This window comes from Mus pahari, chromosome 5 (genome assembly GCF_900095145.1).
Source record: "Mus pahari chromosome 5, PAHARI_EIJ_v1.1, whole genome shotgun sequence".
Classification (NCBI taxonomy): Eukaryota; Metazoa; Chordata; class Mammalia; order Rodentia; family Muridae; genus Mus; species Mus pahari.
Genome location: NC_034594.1, coordinates 102,146,039 through 102,156,561, shown reverse-complemented (window position 1 = coordinate 102,156,561; position 10,523 = coordinate 102,146,039). Strand labels below are relative to the sequence as shown.

General features: G+C 43.4%; 1 protein-coding gene across 1 annotated transcript in view; it reads left to right on the top strand.

Moving 5' to 3' along the window:
- Window positions 1–10,523, top strand: part of Tmem163 (transmembrane protein 163) — a 173,996-nt gene that overhangs the window by 4,570 nt on the left and 158,903 nt on the right. The window contains exon 2 of the mRNA XM_021198549.2: window positions 4,755–4,874. Within this exon, the coding sequence (XP_021054208.1) occupies window positions 4,755–4,874 (120 nt within the window). The remainder of the gene's footprint in view (window positions 1–4,754; window positions 4,875–10,523) is intronic.

Here is a 10,523-nt window from a genome sequence, read left to right as displayed (position 1 = left end):
GAGAGAGAGAGAGAGAGAGAGAGAGAGAGAGAGAGAGAGAGAGAGAGAATGCATAGGAAGAGGTCACAGGGGTATGTCCAGTGTCTTCCTTGATTACTCTCCATCATATTTTTTTTCCTGTAAAATATGTCAACTTAAAATTCCTTTTTAAATTTTATTTCACGTTTTTTTCTCTTAAACACCAGTTTTGGAGTCTTTTATTTTTAATTTTTCAAATTAGAATATAATTACATGTTTTTTTTTTTCTCCTGTCCCTTTCCCCCCTCCCTCCTTTCCCATGAACCCTTCTTGTTCTTTCTCAAATTCACAGGCTTTACTTCTTTAGTGGCTGGTCTACATAAGCAGTACTCAGTCCGTACAGTGTTAACTGTACTTACGATATGGGGGCTGATCAATTGGTGACCAGTTGGGGGGCTCTTCCCTGGGGAAGACTCTTTCTCCTGCTCGCAGTGTTCGGGTTGCCTGTAGTTCTTTGTCTAGGGTTAAGACTCCATATGATTTTCCCCTTCCATGTTAGCATGTCAGTTCTTGACATCCTTGTTCAGGTCTTGTTTAGGCAGGCATGTTGCTGAGACATCATGGGTATAGCTTCTGTGACATTTCTAGGAGATGAAATTGCACTCCACCTTATATTTCAAGACGGGATCGCTCATTGATCTTGGAGCTAGACTGACTGGCCAACAAGCCCCACAATCCCTCCTCTTCCTCCACTAGACTTACAGGAATGCTTCCATGTCTGTCTTCTATGTGGGTTCCTGGGATCTGAACCTAGGTCCTCAGAGATTTTCACAGGAAGCGCCTTACCCGCTGAACCATCTCTCTAGATAGAAAGATTTTTTTTTTTTTTAAAGCACATTTGGGAAAAGGGAAGGAAATTTTTAGGGGTGTACGAGACCTGTTCATTCTAGGTGATAGCATCCCTTGGACACAAGACTCATTGCAGTTAGAGAGGTAAAATGAGATTTTTTTTTTCTAAAGCCCAGGAAGAAGCAGAGAAAGGTGATGTCCAGTTATCATTCAAAGGCACCAGGACCTGCAGTGGAATCTGTCAGGACAAGAGGCCTGTCTTTCCATCCAAATGCAACTATTTATTCACTATTTGGAGATTATGCCTCCCATAGCCTAGGCCGTCCTCGAACTCACATATAGCTGAGGATGATCTTGGACATCTGATCATCTGCCTCCACTTCTGGAGGGACCACAGCTGTCTACCACAATGCCTGATTTATTTCGTGCTGGGAATAGAACCCCTGGCCTGTGAGTGGCAGGCGAACACCATACCAACTGAGCTACAACTGCAGCTCCCACTTCTGGAGTGGAGTGTGAGGATAGTTTCCCAGTGCTGATAACTCCTGCTTGCTTTCTCCTTTACCTCTGGTCCTATGTGACTCCCCTCCCTACCCACTCCCATGTCTACTGGGCGCTCTGCTCACAAAACACCCTTCTCCAAAGTCCTGTTTATTTTGTGTGAGGCCTGCTCAAGGATGATTGGACAGAGCTCGCTCAGCTGAGTCTTTGTTAAATTTTGGAGGGTGGTTGGTTGAGACAGGGTCTCTCTATTTTGAAGCCCTGATTGTCCTAGAACACACTATGTAGACCAGGCTGGCCTTGAGCTCACAAAGATTGGCCTGCCTCTGCCTCCTGGGTGCTGGGATTAAAGGCACATGCCACCATGCTCAGTTGTTGATTTTTTTTTTTTTTTTTAAAAACAGGATGCTGTTTTGAGCAGTGATGCTGGGTCAGAAAATGATTTCCCAAAGTGTGTTACTTTGACATGCTAGGCACTCTGAGAGGAAGGTTTCCAGAAGGCATTAGAAGCAAAGGTTCCCCTTGTCCCTTTTCTTCCTGTCCCTATTTCACCCCAAGGATGACCATAGAAACTAGAATTCCAGGCTGGGAGATGGTGCAGTTGTTAAAAGGTTTGCCTTGCAAGCCTGCAGACCTGAGCTGTAGCCCCAGAACTCAATTAAAAGATGCTGGGTGTGGTGATACATGCTTACAACCCCAAGACTGATGAGGTGGAGACAGACATATCCCTGGGGCCCACTGGCAAGAAGCTTAGGCAGAATGGGTGGGTTCCAGGTTGAGTGAGAGACGCTGTTCCAAAATAAGGTTAACCTCTGGCCTCCACACACATGCACATTCGTGTGTACATGCACCTGCACACACACCAGCATGTGTACACACACCCACTCCAGCATATGTATACATACACACTAGCATATGTACACCTACTCACACACCCACACACCCGCACCCACTCCAGCATATGTACACACACATGCACCACCCTTTGTACACACAGACAGACAGACACACACACAGAGACACACACCCAGACACACCCAGCACATCAGTGTCTTGCAGAAAACACCAAGGCTTGGAGCAGACGGGTCTTGTTGAGTTTCTGTGCTTCACTCATCTCTTATTTAATCCCATCTCTACAGGGATATGCATTTTTCATTGAATCTGAGCATAAAAATAGATCCCCTTGGCTTTGGGGTCTATATTCCTGAAGCCTTCCATGTTACATTGGGTCGATGATCTCCGTCTCTCTCTGTGTGTCTCTCTCTCTTACTTCACCCCTCCTCTCCCTCCCCCCTCCCCCTCTTTCTTTCTCCCTCTTCTTTCTTCTCCCTCTTCATTCCCTTTACCTTATCTTCCTTCTTTTCATCTTTTCCTCTAGCCTAATTGTTATTCTTACTAATTTTTGAGACAGTCTCATGTATCCGAGACTGTGTTCAAACTCCTTATGCATCTGAAGATAACCTTGAAATCATGATCCTCCCATCTCCATTTCCAAAGTGCTAGTGTTTTGGCATTCATCACCATGCCTTGTTTATACTGTGCTAAGGATTGAACCTAGGGCTTCATGCATGCCAGGCAAGCTCTTTATTGATTGAGCTACATCTCAAACCCATCACATAGATCTTTGTTTTAATACATTTGTTACATTTCCCTCCCCTACCCCCATTAACCTGTCCTGTAGGTGTGTCAGTCTTGATCCTAGTTATAGAGGAAGGGTGTTCCCATCCCATTGCTTCTACAGTGATGGTCAGTCAGATAAATGAATGGTGCTCATATGTGATATATCACATACTGTGACACATCACATACTGTGACATTTCGCAAATGCTGCCTAAGCTTTACCTCCCTATTTGTCATTGTCTATACCTACTGTGATGAAACTGTCCAATCTCTGAGAGACACACTATGTAGCCAGAGTTGGCAAACTGGCTTTTACTTGTATAAGATACATGACTGGAAATTTGGCTCTCTGGCAACCAAGAAATGCCACATACAATCTCCCCCTCTACCTCCTCCTCTTCCTCCTTTTGGTTTTTCCAAGACAGGGTTTCTCTGTGTAGCTGTGGCTGTCCAGGAACTTACTCTGTATAACAGGCTGGCCTGGAACTCAGAGATCTGCCTGCCTCTGCCTCCCAGGTGCTGGAATTAAAGGCACATAACCAACTGCCTGGTTACATTTTTATTCTTTTAAAATACTTTTATTATTTTTATTTATTTATGGATACTGGATATCAAACTTGAGTTTGAGTGCAAGAGCAGTATGTGCTCTTAAGAACTAAGCCATTCTCAACCCTTACAATTTTATTCTCAAAGGGTAAGAAAGAAGTACAAATCAAGATCAATCTGAAGATGTTTAAGTGGGCATTGCTGGTTGTCATAGATTCATGCCTTTGAAAAGGGTTCCTTGTGTGCAAAGCACAGGAGATAAATACAGCCTGTTGTACTTGCAGCTTTCCTATGGAGCAAGCTCTGGCTTTGGAAGTTTTACTGTACTATCGTATTCTCAGTTTGTGTGTGTGTGTGTGTGTGTGTGTGTGTGTGTGTGTGTGTGTACGCACGTGCACGAGCACAAGCCCGCCTGTCTATATGTAGGTGTAGGTGTAGTTCAGTTTCAGAAGTCTTTCCCCAGGAATGCTATATACCTTGAGATAGAGTCTCTCATTGGCTTGGAACTTATCAAGTAGGGTGTATTGGCTGGCTGGTAAGCTTCAGGCATCTGCTTGTCTCTGTTTCCCAAGTGCTGGAATTACAAGCATGTATTACCATGCCTGACTATTTCGTAGGGAGAATCAAACTCAGGTCCTTGTGTTATCTTCTTAGACCCCTGAAAGAGTTTTAAAAAATTTTAATTAATTGATTAGCTAATCAGTTATTTGCTTAATTGTGCTTCATACAAAGGAAGAAGAAAACATGCTATATAATTTGGGCCTGTGACTGCTGGTTGCCAAGGGGGTCCAGTGTGGGCATTCGTGCAGTCTATGAATCTTTGGGTTGTATGAATCTGACACTGCTGTTGGGACTGTATTAGTGGATCAGTACTCAGTGTTGGGCAGCTCAATGCCTAGTCAGTTACTACAGTTCTTTCCTAATGGAAAGGTTTTGCTGGGACGAGGAAATTCTACTGCCCCAAGTGATCTAGTGCAGGGGACAAAGCAATGGCATGGTGGCCTCAGGTGTAAGGTATCTGGAGCTCCTCTTACTCAGAGAACTTCTGCTACCCTGGGGAAACACTCATCCGATACTGCCAGGGATGCCAGAATACTCGACAATTTTGTTTTGTTTTTAATGTGCCATCTTCTAATTGTGAAAGCACATCGTGGGCCAGACAAAACACATCTCAGCTCACAGGCTGTGGCTTTGCAATCTTTGAATGAGATGCTGTACTCTGGGGTGTGTGTTCTGTCTTATGGAAATGCCTTACTTCCTCTCCTCCCTGTTTCTATCAGGTTTACTAGAAAGCAGCACCCGGCTGAAACCTCACGAAGCCCAGAACTACAGGAAGAAGGCATTGTGGGTATCCTGGCTGTCCATTTTTGTCACCCTGGCCCTGGCAGTGGCCGCCTTCAGTGAGTATCAGGGAGTTTTGCCAATCGATATTTGCCCGTTGCTGGCCTTTCCCTCTAACCCCTGTGGGAGTGTGCTTTGCTTTTAGTTGACTGTTATTGATGAGTAAAAAAAAAAAAATTATTTTAGATGGTTGGATAGTCAGGGTACTCATGAATTAGTAAAATGGTTTCACTCCTGTGCAAAGGGAAGAGGTATGAGAGAGAAATAACTGAGAGCTTCATTTCTCATCAGTATGCAGGTTTGTGGAAGTGGATTCCGGCTGGCACCAGCCAAATAGTGAAAATAGTCTCTTGGCAGATGCCTTCAGCTCGGGCTGACATGACAAATACACATCCCGGAGATTTGGATTTTGAGCCTAATGCAACTAGATGAGTTCAATATTACAGCAAGCTCTCTCCTTTCCCTCTCGACTGTGTGTTGTGCAAGGTCAGGAACAAAATTACATGTACAATTTTAATGAAAGAAAAATAGAAGGGTCTTCTATCAGGGATTTAGCACATGAAAATAAAATAATATCTTACAATTCTGAGATGCTGTGAAAATGGAGCAGTTTCTGTCTGTAGATGACCCTGTCTGGGGATCTGGAATTCCTGTGGTGGTTTTTCTCCAATGACACTCACAGCTTATGAAACATGCATGTGCTATTTATTCTTATTAACCACAGTGATCCATACACAAGCCTAAGCAGAGAGCTACAGCTCAACCTTGGTAGGGATTGCACTTTTTATTTTATTTTATTTTATTTTTGGGAGGATTGCACTTTTTTTTTTTACCCCCTACCCACACCCCAAATGGTAGATAAAGGGGGAATGTGTTTTCTAAATTGTATTTTATAAATTCTGCAATAAAAAGAAAAATCTGTGTTCTAAGTGCTAAGCATCCTACAAGGTACCTCGGGGTAGAGGGAAAATGGACCATGGTCGTTAGGCGACATGGCTGTGTGTGAGTTGTTTAAAATTCTTTTCTGCTGCTGGAAGTTGGGGCTGGATCCCAAGGGGGCGGAGTTAGAATTTGATCAAATGCTCCCTTCAAAACTCTGCATAGATTATTAGAGACAATTTATATTAGAAATACAGTAGCCTGGCTCTAAACAAACCCCAGATATTCACAATACAGAAATAATACATTTTAGGAAATAAACATTTATCAGTGACCCAGAAATCTTATCAGGAAGAATTCTGACTTTTGGAAATATAATAGCCCCTCTCTCCCCTCACCTCCCTCCTCTTAATAATGAGACCAAAATAACAAGGCAGTGGCTGTCCCTTGAGGGTAATTTGGTTGTTGTGGCTGGTAGGGGGACTGGAGATCAGACAATGGCAATTTACATATGTGAGGAAAAGGGGAAGGGGAGGAAGGGGTGATTTACACACCAGATAATGTTCCTCAGACACATCTCTGTGCCCTGAAAAGCTGGTGGGGCACTATTCTCTGGTGTTTGAGTAGGGCTGAGCAAGAAGGGCTGTGAATGGGTCTTTCCTTTGGAGTAACAGTGTTACATTTGATGTGTTTAAGCCATGTAATAGGGAAAAGATATGAAGAAAATCCAGCTTCACTTGTGTACCCAACCAGGTGGATTATGCTAAAAAGGTTTCACTTCCCTCAATGGAAAACCTCCGCATAAGGCCAGAGCATGGCTGTGTGGAAGGGCTTTTTGTTCTTTTTCTTTTGAAAACCACCTTACTCCTTTATGGCAGAACTACTGAACTTAAACCCTTTAACTTCCTTTTAAAAGATTTATCTTTATTGATTATCTATGTAGATGCATGTGTTTGTCCATTTGGCATCTGAACATCCCAGGAGGCACGAGGAGGGCCTGGAGCTGCCTGGAGTTACAAGCAGTTGTGGGACATAAACACTGGGAACTGAACTCAGCTTTTTAGCAAAAGCAGCAAGTGTTCTTAACCCCTGGCCATCTCTCTAGGCTCTAACTTCTTGCCTATAACTTGTGGACGATGTTATATTTATCATGACCTGTGTTATGTTCTATATGGTTTTTGTTTCATTTGTGAATTGCTTCTAACTGCTTCTGATTTAGTTAAACTCCAAACCAGAGAAGACAAATCATATTTTGCCCCACTTAAGCTAGTGTAGCTTCAGTGTGTGTGTGTGTGTGTGTGTGTGTGTGTGTCTGTGTGTGTGTGTGTGTGTGTGTGTGTGTGTGTGTGTACATGCCTATGCACGCTGCTAAGGTCAGAGAGGCTGTCTGCTCTACCACTCACCACCTTGTTCCCTTGAGACAGAGTATTATCTCACCAAGCCTGTAGCCAGCAAACCCTTATAATTGCTATTACAAGCCCTAAGCTGTCCTGGGGTTACAGGCACTCAAAGCTACACTCAGCTTTTTATGTGGATGCCAGGGATTCAAACTGATGCTCTCATGCCTGCACAGCAAGTACTCTATTGAGTGTGCCATCTCCCCCATGCACTGGTTTTGATATTACTTGGTGAGATAATAATGTGGATGTGCTGAAGCATCAATATAAAAATATGGTAATGTATCTTGGAATAATTCTGAGAGGGTCCTAGATTGGTTTTAAAATAGATTTGGTGTATAATGGGCAGCGTGGAAAATATCAGTCTTCTTATGAATGACTATGAAAACAGGTCTGTTGTAATAATGAGGTCAGAGAGAAAATGGAAGTTCAGCCTCAAAATTCAGGGTTTTGACAACATTGACGTCTGCGTTAAAATAGTTGGAGAAAATGTATTCTGACTCTGATATTGAGGCTTGAGTACAAGTTAATTTTTAGGGACTAGATACCTGTTTGTTCTGTGGGGAATGAAGATATGTTAGAAATAATATTAAGGAAACAATCTTTTTTCCTGAGATAGTGCCTTAGTTTCTTCTTGCTGATGTGATCAAATACTCTGACTAAAGCAACTTAAGGGAGAATGGGCTACTTTGGTGTATGGTTCCAGGTTATAAGACATTATGAAGGTAAAGCCACAGTGGCCAGAGTGTAAGGTAGCAGCTGGTCTCATAGCATCCACAGTCAAGAATCAAAGACAAGGTTCCAGCACTAGCTCCTTGCCTCCAGTTTATTCAGTATAGCATCCCTCCTCAGGGAATGATGACACCCACAGTGGGCAGGCCTTTCCACTTCAGTTAGCACAATCAAGATAATCCCCCACAGGCTAGTCCAGAGGCTGGTCCTCAAGGTGAATCTAGATCCTGTCAACTTGACCACACCAACCATCATAGATACATAGCTCCATGAAAGCAAAACAAAACACAACACAACAGCCTCAAACTTAATAACAAAGCCCCCTAAACCAAAAGCATTCCAAACCGAGATCTCAGAAAAAGTTCATTTAAAATTTTAGTCCGGGGACTAAGGGGATAGTCCGTCCAGTCAGTGAAGTGCTAAGAGAATGGGAATCTGAGTCTGATCTATGTTAAAAACAAACAAACAAACAAGCTGGTGTGTGGTGCACACTTGTAATATCGGTGCTGGAGAGGTGGAGATGTGCAGACTCCTGGAGTGCCTTGGCTGGCCAGCTTAGCTTACTTGGTGAACTCAAGGCTAGTGAAAGACCCTGTCTCAGAAAACAAGATGGTGCTAGTGTGGTAGTGCATCCAGTTAACTGGAGCATTTGGGAGGCAGAGGAAAGTGGATCTCTGAGAGTTTGAAGCCAGCCTGATTTATATAGCAGGCTTTGTCAGCCAAAGCTACAAAGTGAGGCCCATCTTAAAAAGAGACCAAGAAAAAAAATTCAAGATGAATGGTGCCCCAGGACTGACATCTGAAGTCGTATGTTCTCCATGCACATGCACATGCATGCCTCTACACACACACACACACACACACACACACACACACACACACACACACACGTGCCATTGCATATACAGACACACAAAAAATGAGTACATTAGCAGACTTCAGAACTAGGAAATCAAATCTCTGATAGGACTGAATTCTTTTTTATATGTGGAGACATTTTTTTAAGTGTGCAGCCATATATGTCTGTGTACCATGCCCATGCACCACGGGGCATCAGTTCAAGGGCAGACGAAGGCATTGGATCTCTCGGAGCTGGAGTTACAGATAGTTGTGAACTGCCATGTGGGTACTAAGAATTAAACCTGGGTCCTCTGGAAGAGCGGCCCCTGCTCTTAACCACTGAGCCATTTCTCCAGGACCGAATGCAGAGATTTTTAATTTATTTGATTTTAATTTAAACTCTTGGCCTTTAAGCACAGTAATATAATCTATATGCATCCTTGACAAAAGATTTTCCGTTTACTTATAATGTTTGTGTGTGTGTGTGTGATGGTATGTGTGTGGAAGTTGGAGGACTTTCAGATGTCCATTCTCTCTTTCTGCCTATGTGCTCAAAGAACTGAACTGCTCCATCTTGAAGCCCATACCCTTTTTATTTCTGTATTAAGGGTAACAGAAGTGAGATAGATAGAATAAGATCATATGATTTATCTGTGTTAGTAGAAAAATCTTGGAACTTCCTAAAATGTCTGTCTTCTTACCTCAGTGAATACATGATCATATAGAAAAGGATCAAGACAACTTACTGGACATGGTGATATATATCTGCATTCCTAGCATCATAAGACTGAGGCAGGAGGACTGAGAGCGTGAAGTCAGCTAATGTTACAGAGATGAGTCCCTTTTCCCCGGATTTCCCTGTGTAGCCCTGGCTGTCCTGGAACTAGTTCTGTAGACCTAGAACCCACAGAGATCTGCCTGCCACTGCTAAGATTGAAGGCATGGATCACCACTGCTAGGCTATTTAGAGCGGTCTTAAGAGTCCAACCTGGACCCTTTGAACTTCAGCAGGACTGGAGCCATGGTCTTTGGTCTAGCTTAGAATCACAGGACAGATTCCTTCTCAGAGATCCCTCCCCAGCTACATGGCCTCACCACCTAAAAGAGGCGTGTAACTTTACTGGAAGAAAGACAGTCTAAAGCTCTTTGGTTATTAGCTTATTGAAATCATGTACTCCAAGAAACTGGGACTTCCCCAGGAATCTACTGCTAGAGAAGAAAAGAACAGGAGTCTGGTATCAGCCAGAGGAAGGACTTGTTTCCTAGAAAAAGATTTTACACCATTCTAACTTGTCAGATCATGTTGCAGGAGTGACTGGAGCCCAGAGCATGATGGGTCATTGAGGGGCGGGACCACACCTTGACCCAGACCGTTTGTTTAGCTGTTGTCTTGCCTTCTCTTTAAACCTAAGCCTCACGTCAGTACTCTGAAGATGGTCTTGGGGGGTGGTTGGAGGGGTTAGTGGATGTCTTTGTTCCTTTTTCCAAAGTGGCTATGTTGAACAATTCCCTCCTTTCTACTTTTCACTATTACTTATTTGTTGCATTGGCTTTTTGAGGTTGAGTAGCAGAGCCTTCTTGTGAAGGCCATCAAGGCCCAGTCTCCGACTATAACGACCGCTAGCAGAGATCTCCTTATGGGCTGACTTTCTCCTTTTGGCTCCCCTTTCTCTCAGGCTGCATGGTTTGTGAAGTCCTGGTGTTTGTGCCTGTGTCCTTGAGAGTTTCTTCAGCTGAGATCCTTTGCTGGATTTGCTAGTCTAGTCTTCTTCTTCTTCTTCTTCTTCTTCTTCTTCTTCTTCTTCTTCTTCTTCTTCTTCTTCTTCTTCTTCTTCTTCTTCTTCTTCCTCCTCCTCCTCC